The 19,245-nt window shown below is 47.0% G+C and overlaps 5 protein-coding genes across 5 annotated transcripts; 4 read left to right on the top strand and 1 right to left on the bottom strand.

Annotated features, from left to right (window-relative positions):
• The first annotated feature begins 975 nt into the window (after positions 1-975).
• Positions 976-3,234, top strand: LOC112901584 (pentatricopeptide repeat-containing protein At2g13600-like). Its single transcript, XM_025970525.1, has one exon. It carries the CDS (start codon positions 1,262-1,264, stop codon positions 3,065-3,067), a length of 1,806 nt encoding a protein of 601 aa, XP_025826310.1. The 5' UTR covers positions 976-1,261; the 3' UTR covers positions 3,068-3,234.
• An 84-nt stretch (positions 3,235-3,318) lies between these two features.
• On the bottom strand, positions 3,319-5,002 carry LOC112901585 (thioredoxin X, chloroplastic). The gene is made up of 2 exons (XM_025970526.1): positions 4,604-5,002; positions 3,319-3,762 (listed from the first exon to the last, which is right to left on the bottom strand). Exons 1-2 carry the CDS (start codon positions 4,913-4,915, stop codon positions 3,559-3,561), a joined length of 516 nt encoding a protein of 171 aa, XP_025826311.1. The 5' UTR covers positions 4,916-5,002; the 3' UTR covers positions 3,319-3,558.
• Positions 5,003-5,752: 750 nt separating this feature from the next.
• Positions 5,753-10,461, top strand: LOC112900097 (plastid division protein CDP1, chloroplastic). Its single transcript, XM_025968832.1, has 12 exons — positions 5,753-6,073; positions 6,405-6,518; positions 6,622-6,759; positions 7,271-7,375; positions 7,500-7,622; positions 7,735-8,103; positions 8,176-8,271; positions 8,346-8,471; positions 8,600-8,665; positions 8,744-9,481; positions 9,573-9,766; positions 9,862-10,461. Exons 1-12 carry the CDS (start codon positions 5,825-5,827, stop codon positions 9,944-9,946), a joined length of 2,403 nt encoding a protein of 800 aa, XP_025824617.1. The 5' UTR covers positions 5,753-5,824; the 3' UTR covers positions 9,947-10,461.
• A 148-nt stretch (positions 10,462-10,609) lies between these two features.
• Positions 10,610-12,716, top strand: LOC112900098 (pentatricopeptide repeat-containing protein At1g64580-like). Its single transcript, XM_025968833.1, has one exon. It carries the CDS (start codon positions 10,814-10,816, stop codon positions 12,443-12,445), a length of 1,632 nt encoding a protein of 543 aa, XP_025824618.1. The 5' UTR covers positions 10,610-10,813; the 3' UTR covers positions 12,446-12,716.
• A 1,110-nt stretch (positions 12,717-13,826) lies between these two features.
• Positions 13,827-18,579, top strand: LOC112899647 (dolichyl-diphosphooligosaccharide--protein glycosyltransferase subunit STT3B). Its single transcript, XM_025968203.1, has 6 exons — positions 13,827-14,831; positions 15,433-15,966; positions 16,436-16,890; positions 17,013-17,135; positions 17,687-17,746; positions 18,041-18,579. Exons 1-6 carry the CDS (start codon positions 13,971-13,973, stop codon positions 18,168-18,170), a joined length of 2,163 nt encoding a protein of 720 aa, XP_025823988.1. The 5' UTR covers positions 13,827-13,970; the 3' UTR covers positions 18,171-18,579.
• The last annotated feature ends 666 nt before the right edge of the window (positions 18,580-19,245 follow it).

Genomic DNA, 19,245 nt, shown 5'->3' with positions numbered 1-19,245 from the left:
AGTCAGAGCACATAAGGACGATTGCTTCTACATCCGGAGCGACATCACCGCCCTGCACAAGCCGATCGTCAAGCTACATGAACCGGAGACGCTGCAGCTCCTTTGTTTACTCACGCCTGTGAGATCGGTGTGCGGCCGTATAGCTGCTCAACTGCAATGGCGAGTGTTCATGTTTCACCATGGCTTCTATCTCTTGGAAGTTCCTCATCTCACTTTTCTAATAAAAATCAGATCCAATTGAATGTACTACTGTATCCTAGCCTTAGCTTTATTGTCAGATTTTGATTAGTTCGGTGTTTACAGGTTTAAGGTTTTCTTCCCTTGCTTGAAAGCAGATTACAGTGCAAGCAGTTTCAGCTGATCCAAGATTTGGTGTGCGTCGGATGCGAAGCAGCGCCATAGGGCATAGCACCGACAAGGCATTCAGCGGACACCAATACTTCTCCACGCCCGGCTCCGACGCCCGGGCGGGCCCTGAAGCCGCGCGTCCCGCTCGTCGGTGTCCTGGCGTCTCTCGCCATTAATCGTCTAATCCTCTCTGATGGAATTGGCGAGGTCTGGAGCACCTTCATGTTTGGGAGGCGGTGTTTGGGGAGGGATTAAAAAGTATGTGCGAATCGGTCCAAGTATGTATAAATAATTCTCTCTAATACGGATCGTGATTACTCGTCGCGGTCCGACTATTTACAAATAACATCCTGTCTCAGATCGTGATTATTCTTCACGATCCGACTATTTATAAATACCCTCTAATTTGAATCGTGTTTATTCTCCACGATTCGACTATTTAAAAAATAACCCTCTAATTTGGATCGCGGTAATTCTGCGTGATCCGAATATTTACGTACTGACCCCTCGTTCTTCTACCGTAGTATCATTCCCTCCCAATCCCATGGCCGTGGTCACGCTTCCCTCCACCGCCGGCGAGATGGAAGTGCCGCCGAGCTGCGGCCTGCTGTGCAAGGAGATCCTCCACTCTCACCTTTCTCCCATACTGACCATTTCGGTGGTCCTCCGCTTTTCCTCCGCCTAATCATATTTGCTCCGCTTCCTCCTCCCTTCTCCGCCTCAGGCGGCGGCTGGGTGCCCTTTAACGGAGCATCGACTGGGCTCGAGTCTCGAGGGGGCGAGAAGTTCATGTGGAGGCGCCAGTGCCTACTACAACTCGCGCGCGGCCACGACCAACCACGGCCGCTCAGGCTTAACCACTCAGCAAAACCCGGAGGCCCCGGCCGCGCGTGCATCCGACGGTGCGGCCGCAATGCCGCTGCGCGCACCGCCTGCCGTGCCGCGTCTTCCCTCTCCAGCCTTCGTGGAACCCCGGCGCTTCCACGCCGCCACTCACCACCACCACCACCACCAAGAGCCCGTTCCTGTCCCTGCATACACCTACGCGACCCTCCTCCAGCGCAGCGCCGTCACCGCCAATCCTCACCTCGCCGCCGCCCTCCACGCGGCGCTCCTCAAGCCGGGCCTCCTCTCCTCCGACCTCTTCCTCTGCAACCACCTCCTCATCGCCTACTTCAAGTCTCGCTTCCACCGCCACGGCCTCCGCCTGCTCGACGAAATGCCCCGTCGCAACGCTGTCTCATGGTCCGTCGCCATTGCAGGGCTCACGCAAGGAGACAAGCCCAGCGAGGCGCTTGTGCTGTTCCGGCGGATGCGTCTTGCCGGGTGCCCGCCCAACGAGTTCGCGCTGGTGAGCGCGCTCAACGCGAGCTCGTTCGTCGGTGCCGCGGGCACTGGCAGCGCGCGGCAGCTGTACGCTCTCGCCGTGCGCCTTGGCTTTGAGTTCAACGTCTTCCTGATGAACGCCTTCCTCTCTGCAATGGTTCGTCACAGGCAGCTCGCGGACGCGGTGCAGTTGTTCGATGATGCTCGTGTCCGGGACATCGTCTCTTGGAACACGCTGCTTGCGGGGTTCGCGCACCATTGGTGCGTGCAGGGGTGGATTCTGTGGCGAAGGATGGTCAGGGAAGCTGTTGGCTCCGACGGTTTCTCATTCAGCACCGTGCTTTCAGGACTGGCAGCAAGTGCAAGCTTGGCAAGCGGCTTGCAAGTTCATGCACAGCTCGTCAAGAGTGGCTTTGGTGGCGATGTCTATGTGGGGAACTCTTTGGTGGAGATGTATATGAAGAGCAAGTGCCTAGTTGACGGCACCAGAGCGTTCACAGAGATTCACTGCAAAGATGTTGTGTCATGGACAGAGATGGCCGCTGGCTGCCTACACTGTGGTGAGCCTGCTAAGGCAATTGGTATTCTCAGTCACATGATGCTGGATGGAGTTATGCCTAACAGTTACACATTTGCAACTGTGGCTAATGTTTGCGCAAGTCTCACCGATCTGAATGAAGGAAGGAAAGTTCATGGATACGTGATCAAGCTAGGAGATGACTCAGATGTTGGCGTCAACAATGCACTCATCGACATGTATGCGAAGTGCGGGTCAGTGAACTGTGCTTACAAGGTGTTCCGGTCGATGCAACAGCGGCCGGTTGTCTCCTGGACAGCGATGATCATGGGTTTTGCGCAGAACGGTCTAGCTCGCGAGGCTGTGGAGGTGTTCGACGACATGCTGTTGAAAGGCGTGGCACCCAACTATGTCACATTAATCTGTGTTCTGTACGCTTGCAGCCAAGGTGGGTTTGTGGATGAAGGTTGGATATACTTCAACGCCATGGAGGATAAGTTTGGTGTTCAGCCTGGCGAGGACCACTATGCCTGCATGGTCGATCTCCTCGGAAAAGCAGGCCGTATCGAGGAGGCTGAAGAGCTGATATCAAGGATGCCATTCCGGCCAGGGGTTCTGGTCTGGCAGGCATTGCTTGGTGCCTGCCGTCTTCATGGCAACGAGGCTGCAGGCAGGCGAGCTGCAGAGTATGCACTTGCGCTCGAAAAGGATGATCCATCGACATACATGTTACTATCCAACATACTTGCCGACCGGTACAATTGGGACAGTGCAGGGATGGTGAGAGGACTCATGGAAGATTCAGACATCATGAAGGTGCCTGGATCTTCATGGTTTCAGTCCACGCCTGACAGAAGCCGAGCTTGTATCATGTAAACTTCTGTTCAATGGAATAGAAGCATCTGGTTCTGCATTTGACCTGGAAGCATCGGACTACAGAAAGAAGCAGGTACTTTGATCATCTCTATCTGATTGGACTGGCTTCTGCAAACACCTCACTGGTGAAGGGAAGTGGCTTGTATTTGACCAACAATTTAACATGGCTATATCATAACTGAACTGCAGTTTGATCATTTGTATCATCCATACAATTTGGGAAACAGCAAACCATTGTATGCACAAATATATCATAAAATGAACTTGCTTAATATTAGTCATTTAAAATTAGTTGATACATCCTCATCACAGCTCTTTATATATACTAAATTTGCCAATGACAATCATACATAGTCAAGCAAGATGGTGTAGTTAATTACAAACTAGAAAAATGTTGCTCATGTAAGGAGGGATTCTTCAACATTCCCGATGCTTTACGCAAGCCAATGCCATCGACATTCTGAGGGCTTAAACTGCAGGCACTACTGATATTAAGCTACAGTTGTCGCCAAGAGAGGCTCCAGGTATTGCTTGAACTTGTCTTTTGTTATTGCACCTTCTCTTCGGCTACCTGGTACCTCTTGCCCATTCTTGAAGAGAATGAGTGTTGGGAGACCAAAAACCTTGTACTCTTCAATCAACTGAGGATTTGCATCATGATCAATCTTGACAATCTTTAATCTCCCATCATATTCCTGCTTCACAAAATTTCAGTTTATGAAAGCTGGCAATTCTGATGATATAACATGACATTTCCTCTTATAAGAATCATTATGTTGAACAACCATATTAAAAAGTTCTTACATATCCTTTGAACTACTTGTTTCCCTCCAGTAAATAAAAACAGGGTAGTTTGCCTTTGTTAAAAACAAAGAGAGAAATTTTGTCTCACATACATGGATATCTCTGCACATTAGTCAATTAGATCAGCTGCTCGCTGCGGCAGCCGCTGGGCTCAGCTGCAGGGCCCAAACGGCCGCAGCTGCCGGCGGCTGTCTGCAGCTGCTGGCTGGCTGCTGCAGCTGGGGGGCGGCTGCTGCTGCAGCAGCTGCAGCCGAGCACGCTGCACACTGTAACTGCAGGCTAGGATAACATGGTGTTGACCTTGGGAAGATTTCAGCAGCGACATGTTCGATTTCCAATAAGTAATGTTAGCCTAAAGCCGTAAGGACTTTATCCATAGTGTGATACTTCTCTAAATTGGTGTAGAAAATCAATGGAAGACTTAACCGAAACATGATTGACTGAATTTCTTATAAAACATTTTGCCTATGGAGTCTTATCACAACCAAACTGACAAACCGTACGTGTTATATTGCGGCCGCCACTTGATCTTATGTCATATGCCAGTTTATCTCTTATGGGGCTGCCACTTGATCTTGTCAACGAATTGCGGCTTTCATTGGCATTTTACCGAACATGTGCCAAATTCTATGAAATTGCTAAATCTTTCATCCTTCATTATATCTAGGGAGAAACAATCCTTTAACTGTCAAGGCCATCGTATGAACATTACGATGGCAAGCAGCAGAGTACCTCTGAGGCCCAATCTACGACGGGCGAGATGAGGCGGCACGGTCCGCACCAGTCGGCGACGAAGTCAACGAGGACGGGCAGCTCCGACTCCAGCACCTCCGCCGCGAACTCGCTCTGCGCAATGAACTTCACGGCCGCGGCGCACCGAACGCGCGCGCGCGGGCACGTGTGCCGGCCTGGCGCCGCGCGGCAGCCAGCAGAAGCGGGCTGGGCGGGCGAGAGACGGAGCGTGGACGGAAGGCGGGTCCCGCGGGGGGCCGAGGAGAACGGCGAGCGGAGGGTCGACGTGGTGGTGCTCGGCGTGGACGCCATGAGCGGAGCGCAGGCAGCGCGATGCGGCTGAGTGGGTAGGGGGAGGAGGAATCTTCTGGAAGGTGCCAAATATCCAGTCCGCCACCAGCTCTCTTCCGCGGGCGAGATTTGTAGGCGAGGGCGGATTTTTTCCCCCACCTCGTCTTCTGAGGTGCGGAATTCGGCCCAGCCCAGTAAAAACTGCAGGGGAAACGGAACGCGAGCGGCCCGTTCCGCTCTGTTTGTTTGACTAACGGCCTTCCGAAATTCTGGCGGAGGAAGTTGTGAGACTGTGAGCGGAAGATAAGACGTGACCTTCCGTCCAACGAAGAAACTTCTTTTTTTCACATGAGAAATTTTGTGGAAAACAATCATACAATGTAAGCTGATTCTCCACATAGAGAAAAGGACTTTTTTGTATGGATCTTGTTAACTTGTGCCTTCCAAGGATCAAGGACACTTCAGTACATGAACCAAGCACTACATCCAGGCTGCCTGTTCCATACAAATTCAAAAGTATATCCAACCATTTTACTAACATTTTCATAAAAGCGCAACAATGGAAAATGAAATGTCTTAGGTAGGCCAAGAAAACAAAAGGTGAAGGAAAGAAGGAAAAAAAAAAGAGAAAAAAGCGGCATGTCACTGCCAGCACCTGAAATCGTCCAACATGTACCCTGCCACGTCTACAAAGCGCGCGCATGGACCAAGTCCACGGAGAAAGCACGATCCATCGCCCCGCAACCCTCCGGCCTCCGGCTTCGCCATCACGACGCCTCCTCCTCGCTCCTCCTCACTGACGCTTTCTCCCTTCGTCTCCAGCTTTATTCCCTCCCACCCCCCCCCCCCCCCCCCCCAACAAAAACCCCCCACACCCCCAAAGCTCCGCACATGGAGGCCTCCGGTTAGGGTTGGTTCTCGGGCCCGGCCATGGTGATGCCGACGGCGGCCTCTGCGGCCGCGGCGGCGCTCCACCAGGCTGTCTCGACGCGGCGTCTGGGAGTCGGAAACGGCAATGCGTCCGCCGCGGCGGGTGGATTCCCGGCGAGCTGCCGGCGAGCGGCGGCTGCGGGGTTGGTGCGTGCCAGGGTGGCGGAGGCCGCGCCGGTGGCGGTCGAGGGCAGCAGGCAGGAGGCTCCCGCTGCGCCGATGGTGGAGATCCCCGTCACTTGCTATCAGGTGAATAATTTGAGTCGCCTGCTCTGTTTATCGATCGCAATTTTTGAAATGTCGTTCCCGTTCGGTTGTTGTACTGATCGTCGCTTGATCTGGTTAAGCCCATTGCCTGTCCAAGTTACAGATTGAGTCGGAATTTTCCCATTGTAATTCAAAGTCAATCTGTACAAAACACTGCCCTCTAAAATCTGCATCTGTAATTTACGTGCTTCCCTCGTTTAAGAGTAAAATGTTTGGAACAGGCACTGATAGTTCGTTGTTATCAGTTCAGAAGTGATTGGACCATCAGCTTTCTTATTAATTGTTGGCACATACTTTTCAAATGAATACGCAGATTCTAGGCGTTACAGAGAAGGCTGAGAAGGATGAGATTGTGAAGGCGGCAATGGATTTGAAAATTGCTGGGATAGAAGATGGTTACACAGCTGAGGTTTCCACTTTCAGACAGGTTGCTGATTGATTTATGCAACTATATAGATATATTTGTGATCTATTTGGTGAGGGGATGCAAGAATTCTGATGTTTATCATTGGGGTGCTGCCTTTTATCAGGCTCTTCTGGTAGATGTCAGAGATAAACTTCTATTTGAACAAGATTACGCAGGAAGCATAAAGGAAAAGGTTCCACCTAGATCCTCTCTTCATATACCTTGGAGCTGGTTGCCTGCTGCTCTGTGTGTCCTGCAGGAGGTAATGTATAACACAAACATTTCCCATAAAACTAATGTGCCATTATCAAGTTAATGCTGGTATTATTCGGTTAAGACTTTTCACTACTGGTAGATATGCTCAGTGATTTAGTAGTTACAGTGGCCATGCTTTAAGAACTAAAACTTTAATAAGGAATGGAACAAATTTCTTTAATTGAATGTTCCTAAGCTCTGAAGTAGTCACGAGAGGGCGTAGCCATGTTAACATCTTTAGGATCATGGTGTGGTGTATTTAAATACTAACTTCTGTCCTTCAGATCAGGCAGTGAAAAATGCTGAAAGTATCACTATCTGAAAATCTTCCATGCTGAATATAGGGAATGTACCTCGTTTGTATATTCAGCATGCACTTTGTGCTTTGAGGAGCAAACATGAAAGATATGTTAGGATTCCAATTATCAAAGTTAAATATGCATTTTATCTTACCATAATGCACTTGCAGTACTGGATATTTGTTTGTCATCAATATAAGATATGCAGTATCATTGCAGGTTGGAGAAGAAAAGCTTGTCTTGGAAATCGGTCAGGCGGCTTTACGACGCTCTGATTCTAAACCTTATGTTCACGACATACTTCTTGCAATGGCATTAGCAGAAGTAAGAATTGCATAAGGATCCTCCCCCCCCCCCCCCCCCCACCACCCAACTTTTTAAAGCTGCTTGATAAAATGCACAGTAACCTGTTTGGCACATTTAGATGATTTCATGCATTTTTTTGTAGTGCTCTATAGCAAAAGCCTGCTTTGAGAAAAGTAAAGTTTCCCTTGGCTTTGAGGCTCTAGCACGTGCTCAATACCTTTTGAGGAGAAAACCATCTTTGGAGAAGATGCCGCTTCTTGAACAGGTAAAATATTGTTACTTCTACTTGAGCAGTTTCTTCTAAATATTAGCCACTGAAGAATTGTTACTTCTACTTGAGCAATTTATGTAGTAACTTATTTCATTGGGTGACCCAGATTGAAGAATCACTTGAAGAGCTTGCACCTGCTTGCACTTTGGAGCTTTTAAGCTTGCCTCAGACACCTGAAAATTCTGAACGCAGGCGAGGTGCTATTGCAGCTCTCTGTGAATTGCTTAGACAGGGCCTTGATGTTGAATCATCTTGTAGAGTCCATGACTGGCCTTGTTTCTTGGGTCAAGCAATGAACAAATTATTAGCCACTGAAATCGTGGATCTACTTTCTTGGGACACTTTGGCTACAACTCGTAAAAATAAACGATCATTGGAGTCACAGAGCCAGCGTGTGGTAGTTGACTTCAACTGCCTCTATGTGGCAATGCTTGCTCACCTTGCATTTGGATTTTCAACCCGCCAGACTGAATTGGTACCCTCTTTTTCTCACCTGCTTCATAGCCTATAGAAGTTGCTGTCTTAAATTTATTTTACCTCTGTGCAGATCAAGAAAGCTAAAACTATCTGCGAATGTTTAGTTGCATCTGAGAGCACAGACCTAAAGTTTGAGGAATCCTTCTGCTCATATCTTCTTGGAGAGGTGATAAGCTTATGTCAAGTTATTTTTATTAGTTTTATTTCCTCACATTACTAGGACTAATTATTAGCTCTCAGGAAACTGGCACCGCAGTTTTTGAAAAGCTTCAGCAGCTTCAGAGTAATGGAAGTTCAAATTCAAAGAATTATGGGTTAGATAAAAAGAAAGACAGCAGTGACAAGGTTACTGTCAACCAATCACTGGTATGTTACATCTGTTGATTGTATGCTTCAGAGCAAATAAGCTTTACTATTCTATACGACTTTCTCCATCTCATAATGTATCTATCATGATTAAATCTTTCTCATGGCGGACAACTTTTTATAACCAGGAACTGTGGCTGAAGGATGTGGCGCTTTCTCGTTTTGCAGATACAAAAGATTGCCTGCCATCTTTGGTTCGTGTGAACTACTTTTAGTAATCACCTGCACAACATCTCTATGAAGTAATTTAGTTTCTGAACCTCTAATGACAGGCCAACTTTTTTGGAGCTCCCAAACGCATCCTTAATACTTCCAAGCAGAAACTGGGATCCCCAAGATTAGTTCTTCTGAGCTCTCAGCCGTCTTCTAGCGTCTCATCATGCAACAGAACTTCAGGGGAGCAGACCCCAAGATTGAGCCCTAACAGCCATTTGGGGGAGGCTGTTAAGCAACTTGCACCTGCTAACTTGGGTCTCCATTCATCAACGGATAAGCAAGTAAATGGTTCAGGAACAACATCTGTTCCCCTAAAGCGGAATCCTGGATCCCATCCTCTCAGAACATTGGAATTATGGGGGCGAACTGGAGATGTTATGGGAAAGCTTGCCTATAGTGCACTCCTAGGCTTTGTTGTTTTTGGCACATTAAAATTGTTCAGATTCCAGTTCGGGCACATGAAATATGCCAACCCAAGTAGAGAATCTGCATCCACGTTGTCCTTGGATGAAGCATCTGCACCAGAAGGTTCTTTTATCACCGGCAGTGTCAGGAAGCATTTTGAAAATTTGTCAAAATTGCTTTGGCTGAGTGATAGGGTTTATCCAAATGGTGAAGAAAGAGATAAATACGCAATGCCTAATGATATCACTGCTGTTCACAAGCAAAAGATGGATTTTCAAGAAGCAGAAGCACTTGTAAAACAGTGGCAAGACATAAAATCTGAAGCTCTTGGCCCAGACTATCAAATTGAAATGCTCCCTGAGATTCTCGATGGTTCAATGCTATCTAAGGTTTGTTTCTTTCTGACTTTGTGGTTTTCATATGCACTGATATTTTTTCTTTATTTTACTGTGTATTATTAAAGACCATCTTGTGGTGCAGTGGCAAGATTTAGTCTTATCGGCAAAGGACCAATCCTGCTATTGGAGATTTGTATTGTTAAATCTTAGTGTTGTTCGAGCTGAGATAATCTTGGATGAAGTTGGTGCTGGTGAAGCAGCGGAAATTGATGCCGTGCTTGAGGAAGCGGCTGAGCTTGTTGATGACTCCAAGCCCAAGAAACCCAGTTATTACAGGTATTAAATCATTGCTATTGATTATTCTTTTGCGTCTGCTCTAGGATGAATTGATGGTAAACATGGTGATCATATTTGCATGGTTGTAATTGCAGCACATACGAAGTTCAGTACATATTGAGGAGGCAGAATGATGGATCATGGAAAATCTGCGAAGCTGCTGTCCAAGACTTGACGTGATTTCTGCCAACAGGGCAAAAAGACTACATAATCGTCAGATGATAGGTCACAGGGTAGCACTGATCTTATCGAGTTCCAACATGGTGAGCAAGAAACATAATGGAAATCTGTAGTTGCACTTGCACTGTTAGGTTACCTTGGGATCTTTTGAGTACCGTGCGATAGTTAGCTTAGTTCCATTAGGATGCTCGAGTCTTGAGCTGCTCGTGGTGAGCTTCCGAGACTCGTCGCATCAGGATTTGACACAATAGTTGCTGTAGTACAGATGCTAACCACTGCTGATACCACATTCTTTGTTCCTTTTACCTCTACTCTATGGTGTCAGCTCGTGTGATTTAGTGTGAGTTTTACCCACGTGTAATTGATTTTGCGACCGCCATTGTTCGAAGAACAATGCAATTTGCTGACTGGCTGTGAGGTGTTAACCTGTTACGTTTGTGTGACTGTAAGCCCCCAGCTTCCCCCATTCATCCTGGTTAGCTTCACAGCTCAATAAAACAAACACTTTTTTTTTACTTGCATCTGTTTGATCTATCGTGTTATTAACCTCAATTATCAGTAGTTGACTCTAACCGGATCCAGAGTTTTGGTCCATCCGCACAATAAGATCCCCGTAACGCAAGCTATCGCATCTGCTGATGATTTCAGTACCGATTGCCAAGCCTGAACTGCTGTATTCTACCTGTAACTCTGCTTTGCTGACGAGTGACCACAGATCTCGCACCATCTTCCACCTCGCACCATCCCGGTCATCGCCGAGCCCGTAGGCAGCCTCGCCTTCGTCGTTCGTCGTCATTGCAGCTAAGCATCCCGCTGCAAATTCGTTCCTGTTGCCGCATCCCCATCACCCCGCCTCCGCCATCCTCTATGCCCGCCGGCGCATGGCCGGCCGCAGCCACCTTCGCTCCGCTCTCCACCGCGGTGCGCGCGGCGATGCGCACGCTCGGCGGCCTCCTCCCCCGCGCCCACCGCCCGCACTCCACCACCACGACGACCTCAGACGCCGCCGCCTCCTCTCCGTCTTCGCACACCCTCCACGACTACAACTGCCTCCTGGCCGCGTTCGCGCGGGACGGCGACGGCGACGCGGCTCTCCGCGTGCTCCGACGCATGCGCCTCTCCTCCCCCGCCTGCGCGCCCACCGCCGTCTCCTACACCTCCGCCATGTCCGCGCTCGCCAAGGCCGGGCGCCCCGCCGACGCCGCGTCCCTCTTCGACGACATGCTCGCCAACGGCGTCGCCCCCGACCGGGCCGCCTTCTCCCTCCTCCTCCACGTCTACTCCTCCCACCTCCATCTCCCCGCAGCCGCGCACTCTGTCCTCCTGTGGATGTCCGGCCTCGGCCTCCCGCCGACCCCCATCGACTACACCGACCTCATCTTCTCCTATTGCCGCGCCGGCCGCCTGGCCGACGCCCTCCAGCTGCTCGACGAAATGCGTGCCCTCAATTACCCACTCACACCACATACATACGCGCCAATTCTCAAGGCATTCTGCGATAATGCCGACATCCAAGGGGCAGACGCAATCATCAGCTCCATGCGTTGCTCCGGATGCCTCCCTGATGTTGTTATTTACAACATCTACATCCAGGGGCTATGTAAGATGGGGGATTTTGATGCTGTCGAGCTGGTTATTGATCAGAGTGGCCGGAATGGGTGGGTGCCAGATGCAGTCACATACAGCACATACATCGCCGGGCTTTGCCGGTTTGGATGCATCGAGGAAGCATTTCGGCTGCTGGAAATTATGGTAGCAAAGGGGCTACAGCTGACAGTAGTTGGTCTGAATATACTGTTGGACCACGTCGCACAGGATCTTGATATGTGGGCAGGCAAGGAGGTGCTGGAAAGGTGCCAAGAGCTTGGCTTTGTGGTTGATGTCGTGACATACAACACAGTCATGGATCATTTCTCCAAGAAAGGGAAGTGGCTGCGTGTCCTAAAGCTGTTCACAGATCTGCTCAAGAAACCCATAACACCCAATGTGCAGACATACAACATTTTGATTTCATGTCTGTGCCGAGCTGGCAAGTTTCAGTTTGCCAAATTTGTGTTCAGCAGCAAGGGGTTTGTGTCAGACACTGTTACTTGTAACATTCTCATCCATGAGTTCTATGAGGCTGGAAAGGAGGATGAGCTTGTGTTTTTGTTTGCTGATATGAATGCAGGGAAGATTGCCCCAGATACCATCACATACAATACACTGGTCGATTGTCTCTTCAGGTCCGGGAGGAGGTTGGAGGCTGCCAATTTTGTCAGGCATATCGATGATGGCTACCCTACAGAGCCTGTTGCTCATTTAACATATTGGTTGGTTAGGAGTGGAAATACACGTGAGGCGTTGAAGCTGTTTGATGATATCCAAATAAAAGGACTGGTTTTAGATAGTAGGATTTTTGCTAATGCGATCAAGGGTTTCTGCAGAAAGGGTCCAACAGAATGTTCAGATATGTCACAATTGTGCTCTGTATTGGATAGGATGCTTGCAATTGGATAATCTTTCTGTTGCATGGGTTTATAACTTGAAGTGCTTAGAGTTCTGCTTATTCTTTTCACTACTTTGCATGGAAGAGATCTCTTTTTTAAAAAAAACTTGTATGGTTGTACCAGTAGATAATACTCATCGAAGGTAAAATGCACCTCTGGTTTCTTCATGTAGTTCTTTGTCATACGTACACATGTTAAGTACAATCTGTGACCTGAGGATTGACCATGTTTGGCTCCTGGAGTTATATACTTATAATGTTCAATTATGGAATTCTTCTGCACATAACTTGTGTGCTGAGTTGGTTTGTTCAACCAAATTAGTGTTCTGTGGTAAAGCATGGCCTGCACTGGTATTGTATGCCTAACTCCTGGTCACTAAGTTATGGATGACAAATTATTAGCGCACCTGCCCTCCTAAGTCGACTGAAGGGCTTATTGCGGCAAAACATAAAAACAACCAGTAGTATTGTTGACATTTTTTTTGTGCTGTTGATCTGTTGCAGTGTTCAGAGTTCTGGGAGGCAGATAAAATAGCTTTTCTTTCTTCTAGAATTAGAATTGAGGAATCAAGGTAAAGCATCAGTTGGTTCATATGTTCACTGGAATATGAGGCCTATACAGTCCTTGTGATTCTGTGTAAACTTGACTGCATTGAATTGTATCATGCTTTCAACAGTAAGTTTGCTCATCTCTTTGTGGGATTTAAGGCGTGCTGACTGAAATCCTCCACCTTGTAAAGATACAATTCGGCACCTTGTAAGATTTTATAAAACACAATCACTGGCTCGCTGCTTTTCGCCTTCGGTCCGGCCATTGATCTACTTCCTTGTTTTCTCCCCATAGATTAGTCGTTTTCTTAGCTTCTGCTGCTGCCACCTACTTACTCCTAAGATATTACATTTCAGCAAGTTCATACTCAACTCAGTTCAGATTTGGCAAGTCTGATTCCCTTTCCTATTTGTTAATAATGTTATTTCATCTGATCTAGCAGTGCCATCCAAATGCATTTTGGTTCTATACCTTAAATTTGGAGAAAGTGTGTCCAAATTAGTGCACAAATTTTCTTTTTTCTTTCTGTGTCATGCAAAGCTACCTCCGCAACTGACATGTAGGGACACCCTACTACACTCCTACAGCCACTGGGCACGCCATGTCGCCGTCAGCGGCGCCTCAACCCACGTGTCTACTACCCTTTCAGCCAATCGCATGCTCCGACTCCAGTGGGACCCAGGTTTCAGTGTCACAGATGCACTTCCAAGCGATCCTCCACGTCGGACAACTGCCTCGGCCGGCCAGCCCTGTCCCACCAGTCAGAATATTTATCCTTCAAATGGATATCCACTAGAATCCACGACCCGAACGGGGGCTCGCCGTCACCTCCGCTTGGACTCGCCGCAATCGTCTTCCCCGTCCCCTGATCTCAGATCCAAACCAAACGAACTCCACGCTAAACCCCCTCCGCCCCACGCCAAGCGCGCATGAAACCCTAGTACCCATCCAGATCTCCGCGTCCCGGGTCGCCGCGCCGCGCCGCCATGGCGACCACCGCGCTGGACTTCCTCCCGGCGCCGCTCCGGTCGCTGCGGCTCAAGACGAAGCAGCAGGAGCTCCTGCTCCGCGTCTCTGCGCTGGCACTCATCTACGTGCTCGCCTTCGCCGTCCGCCTCTTCTCCGTCCTCCGCTACGAGTCCATGATCCACGAGTTCGATCCCTACTTCAACTACCGCACCACGCTCTTCCTCTCCGAGAATGGCTTCAGCGAGTTCTGGAACTGGTTCGACTCCGAGAGCTGGTACCCACTCGGACGCGTCGTGGGCGGAACACTCTTCCCGGGCCTCATGGTCACCGCGGCGCTGCTCCACCGCCTCCTCCGCGCGCTCTCCCTCGCCGTCCACATCCGCGAGGTCTGCGTCCTCACCGCGCCCTTCTTCGCCGCCAACACCACGCTCGTCGCCTACGCCTTCGGCCGCGAGATCTGGGACTCCGGGGCGGGGCTCGTCGCCGCCGCGCTCATCGCCATCGTCCCGGGTTACATCTCCCGCTCCGTCGCCGGTTCCTACGACAATGAAGGCGTCGCCATCTTCGCGCTGCTGCTCACATTCTACCTCTTCGTGCGCGCCGTTAACACGGGATCGCTTGCCTGGGCGCTTGCCTCGGCGTTCGGGTACTTCTACATGGTGTCGGCATGGGGAGGCTACGTGTTCATTATCAATCTCATCCCGCTTTATGTGCTCGTGCTGCTTGTCACTGGGAGGTACTCGCAGAGACTCTATGTGGCCTACAATTGCATGTATGTGCTTGGGATGCTGCTTGCGATGCAGATCCGCTTTGTCGGTTTCCAGCATGTGCAGTCTGGGGAGCACATGGCCGCTATGGGAGTTTTCTTCCTGTTACAGGTAAATTTCATTCAGACACTCTTATGTTTTGTCTGATGCAATTTGGAAATTGAGACCAAATGCACACCCATTTGTAGACTAGCTAAATCATAGCAGATATTTGAAACACCCGAAAGGTTTGATGGCTGACATGTTAGAATAGTCTAACTTGACTTGAAGGGTGAGATCAAAGTAAATGCCATCTTAGTTGCTTAGGATCTTTAAATTGTTAAGCTGACTGCAGCATACATCAAGATCACTGATTTGGGAAAATGCATTCAGATTCCTATAATTTCTGTCAACATTATCAGATACTACTTGTATCATTTTATGCATCTTTAGATAGTGTTTCTGCTTATGTTTCCATTAGGACACTTGCCTGTCGGGTATGTATCTGGCTAGTAAAGGCAAACTGGGCAACACTTGATTATTGAAATGACATCCATCTCACATGTATTGTGATGCCTGTTGCTTATCTTGATTCAATTTTAGTGAAAGTGAAATTGTAGATGGCATTCAGGTTCTTAATATTTTTTTTTGCCTAATTATCGATTCTAGTTGAAGGTCTTCTGTACTTTCTTAAAATGTACACGAGTGCTAAAAGGAAATATTCCTTTTCCAGGTTTTCTTCTTCTTGGATTGGGTGAAATACTTGCTGAATGATGCCAGACTATTCAAGTCATTCCTTCGAATTACTCTTACATGTGTGATTACTGTTGGAGCCTTGGCTCTTGGAATTGGTACTGCATCTGGTTACATCTCCCCTTGGACGGGGCGGTTTTACTCCCTTCTTGATCCTACCTATGCAAAGGACCATATACCAATAATTGCGTCTGTCTCTGAGCATCAGCCAACAGCATGGTCATCATTCATGTTTGATTTCCACATCCTCCTTTTCCTGTTCCCAGCTGGCCTCTATTTCTGTTTCAAGCGACTGTCAGATGCCACGATATTTATTGTCATGTATGGCCTCACGAGTATGTACTTTGCTGGAGTGATGGTTCGATTAATTCTTGTGGCAGCACCAGCTGTTTGCCTTATCAGTGCCATTGCTGCATCTGCTACAATTAAAAATCTGACCACCTTGATCCGGACAAAGAGCAAAAGTCCCCAGGCTACTTCTGGAAAAACAACTGGCTCAAAGGCAGCTGCAAAGGTACTCTATTCCCCTTTTATCTTATTCGCATTATGTCGAAGCTATTGTAGTCCAGCTGCAAATCTAAGTAGTGAGTTTGTTAAAAGGCTCAGCCCTTTAGATAGCGATCAAGTTGTTGACTGCTTGTACAATTCCTGTTTTGACATTTTACCTTCTTTTTAAAAAAGGTGGAAAGCTAATTCATACTTTAACATACTGTTGAAACTGATGGGTCTTAAAGGGTCACTGGTTGGTATGCAAATGGATACCCAATGGGCAGTTCTCGGTCACCACCTTAACTTGCATCCCTATTGTTTTAAGTCATCATTGTACTTGATTCAGGACTTGCAAAGATGAAATATTTTAACAGGAAAAAAGGTGTTTACATTGTTGCCACAACTCAAATTTGATCTTTCTTCAATGTGATTTACTGAATAAATTTATTTATGTATTGAAATTTGAAATGACTTGGGGGTTCATGTGTAAACAGGGAGCGGTTGATCAATCTTTGCCATTCCAACATAACGCAGCTATTGCTCTTCTTCTGGGTGCCTTTTACTTGCTCAGTAGGTATGCCATACACTGCACTTGGGTGACATCTGAGGCTTATTCTTCTCCATCCATAGTTTTGGCCGCAAGGGGTCATAATGGTGGAAGAGTCATCTTTGATGATTATCGTGAGGCATACTATTGGCTTCGTCAGAACACTCCTCCTGATGCCAAGATCATGTCTTGGTGGGATTATGGGTACCAAATTACAGCCATGGGTAACAGAACTGTTATCGTTGACAACAACACATGGAATAACACACACATAGCTACTGTTGGACGTGCAATGTCTTCTTATGAAGATGAAGCATATGAGATTATGCAGTCACTGGACGTGAATTATGTGCTTGTTGTATTTGGAGGTGTTACTGGCTATTCTTCAGATGACATTAATAAGTAAGCTAATCTACTTAACCGTGATGCAGTTGGAAAGGCCTTGTATTTGATGAGTGAACTGCAAAACAGTTACATTTTCTTTTGTGAGGGACACCTTATCTTACTTAGCTTCTCTTTTCCAGGTTCTTATGGATGGTGCGTATTGGGGGAGGTGTTTTTCCTGTAATCAAAGAGCCTGATTACCTTGTTAACGGGGAATATCGTGTTGATAAGGGTGCAGCACCAAAAATGTTGAACTGCCTAATGTAAGTTCTCGATATATTGACAAGCAAAGGACATTTCTGCGTGATAAGTGAAACATTTCCTATTAAAGAAATTACTTGATAAATTTCAATAAGCGAACAATTTGCTTGGTGAACTTTACTGTATGTATTGCTTACTCTCATTCTTGCCCAATCATAGCTGATGCTTTTCGTGAATATATGACTTCTTGTGTCAAGCTGGCATATCTGTAGTATCAACATCATGGTCAAAGTTTGTTAATGGGGAGATAGCATTTCAATGTCTTTATAAGGAAATTATGTTTGATCTCATAACTGTAGAAGATGCCTTATTTTGGCTTGTTGTGGTAAGGGCATGGTAGTCAAACTTAAGTTGAAATGGTGTGTTTTATTTTTGCTGCCCATACCTGTATTTTTATTAGATTTTTGTAAGGAATATTAGTTACTGGAAGCTGCCTTTTTTATTTATTTCCAAATGTTATCTCTGGAAATATTCAATTTGTCATGTTGTCTTTCTAAATCCATGCTACTGTTATTCGTTTCTTCTGTGCTTTACCATAACCTCTGTTTGGCAGGTACAAGCTTTGTTACTACCGATTTGGAGAACTTACCACAGAATATGGAAAACCTCCAGGGTATGTCTTTACGTTGTGTGGAGCATTCTTGTATTCCTTCAAGATTGTCTTACAGTCTAAGAAGATGCCAATACTTTTGATATTTCAGAAATAACTGTATATAATTCATCATCCTGTAGGGATTGTTGACTTTTGTCATATAGGCTAGAAGTGCTTGCTCCTTACAGCTTACACATTGATGACACAAGTATTTTTCAGATGACCAAGATAATTAGACTAGCTACTAATGGATTTGGGAGTTCTACTCATATTTCTCTCTTCCTCTTTTGCCTTTTTTTTCTGGTCACAATGCAGATATGATCGTGTACGAGGAGTGGAGATTGGCAACAAAGATATAAAGCTTGAATACTTGGAAGAGGCGTTTACAACTTCAAACTGGATAGTGCGCATATACAAGGTCAAACCCCCGAAGAACAGGTCCTGAGGTAGCATTGCTGGTGAAGTGTTTGGAACCTTAGACGAGTACATTATTGTCAAAATCTGAGTGGCTACAGGAGATGGGGCAGTTCTGATATTTGCGACTGAAGCCCCTCAAAACATGGGCGCTGCTTTGGCGAGACTGACTGTAGTAGCCGTAGTGTCAGTTCTGCTCAAAGTCAAGAACCACCTTTCCCCTCATTTGGTTTAGTGATCGGTGTCGTTCAGAAGGACCAATTGTGACAACAGCGAGTACTTTTTGATTGTTAAGCTTAAGCATGTCATGACCGAACTTCAAAGTTTTTGTAGGCACAATGGCTTATTTGAGTAGTAACTTGGATTGTCTTTGATTGATATTGCAAGGCAATGAAAATTTTCTCGGAGCTTACGAGGATGAAAGACTGTTGGTTCTGTTCTCCCTTGCGTGTTTAATCATTCCATGCTGGTGCAGAGGGTGCTTTTTCATGCCGGCAGTCTTTAAATACTTGTAAATTCTGCTACGTCCAAGGTTTAATGGAATTTGCTCTTCCTTTCGAAAAGAAAATCTTGTAGTCGTATGTAGAGCGGACTATCCTGTTTGTAAACCCTCTGAACATGCGCCTTCATTTCCTGAACCAAGCTCTTCGGCGAGCACTGATTGATGTTACCTCTTCATTTCCGAACATTTTGCAATGCGCCCATCCATGGGTGTTAACACATCTGATCTACCGTGTCAAAAAAAAGATGTAAATAAAATGCAAAGACATACATCAATCAGTGCAATGAAGAGGGAGAACAGTGCTGCAGATGCACTGATGTTCCCTTTTCATTTCTGAACATTTTGCAATGACACCCATCCACTGTAAATAAAAAGAAAAAAGATCATGCATCTGCAGCACGAGGGTGAGGAACTACTTGCAATCACATGATGCTTTGTGCCAGCGACATCTATGCACAATCCAAAACCTTTTTTCGAGAACGTGAGAATCCAAAACTATTTGGTGTCACCGCCCTTGCATTTAAAGCAAATAATCGGCTGTTGATCTTGATCAAACCCTCCCAATATTTTGACAATCAAGAGGGATCACATGACCCATCTTTGT

Source organism: Panicum hallii, chromosome 7 (assembly GCF_002211085.1).
Source record: "Panicum hallii strain FIL2 chromosome 7, PHallii_v3.1, whole genome shotgun sequence".
Lineage (NCBI taxonomy): Eukaryota > Viridiplantae > Streptophyta > Magnoliopsida > Poales > Poaceae > Panicum > Panicum hallii.
This window is presented reverse-complemented; position numbering and strand designations above follow the sequence as displayed.

What these genes read in the sequence shown, in the direction of transcription:
- LOC112900097 (XM_025968832.1), top strand. Translation starts at nt 5,825, where the DNA reads ATGGTGATGCCGACGGCGGCCTCTGCGGCCGCGGCGGCGCTCCACCAG. An exon ending in CTCTGTGTGTCCTGCAGGAG is followed by an intron (nt 6,760 to 7,270) that starts GTAATGTATAAC and finishes GTATCATTGCAG; the next exon opens with GTTGGAGAAGAAAAGCTTGT. An exon ending in ATGGTTCAATGCTATCTAAG is followed by an intron (nt 9,482 to 9,572) that starts GTTTGTTTCTTT and finishes CTTGTGGTGCAG; the next exon opens with TGGCAAGATTTAGTCTTATC.
- LOC112901585 (XM_025970526.1), bottom strand. Translation starts at nt 4,915, where the DNA reads ATGGCGTCCACGCCGAGCACCACCACGTCGACCCTCCGCTCGCCGTTC. An exon ending in TCGTAGATTGGGCCTCAGAG is followed by an intron (nt 3,763 to 4,603) that starts GTACTCTGCTGC and finishes TTTGTGAAGCAG; the next exon opens with GAATATGATGGGAGATTAAA.
- LOC112901584 (XM_025970525.1), top strand. Translation starts at nt 1,262, where the DNA reads ATGCCGCTGCGCGCACCGCCTGCCGTGCCGCGTCTTCCCTCTCCAGCC.
- LOC112900098 (XM_025968833.1), top strand. Translation starts at nt 10,814, where the DNA reads ATGCCCGCCGGCGCATGGCCGGCCGCAGCCACCTTCGCTCCGCTCTCC.
- LOC112899647 (XM_025968203.1), top strand. Translation starts at nt 13,971, where the DNA reads ATGGCGACCACCGCGCTGGACTTCCTCCCGGCGCCGCTCCGGTCGCTG. An exon ending in GAGTTTTCTTCCTGTTACAG is followed by an intron (nt 14,832 to 15,432) that starts GTAAATTTCATT and finishes TTCCTTTTCCAG; the next exon opens with GTTTTCTTCTTCTTGGATTG. An exon ending in TCTTCAGATGACATTAATAA is followed by an intron (nt 16,891 to 17,012) that starts GTAAGCTAATCT and finishes TCTCTTTTCCAG; the next exon opens with GTTCTTATGGATGGTGCGTA.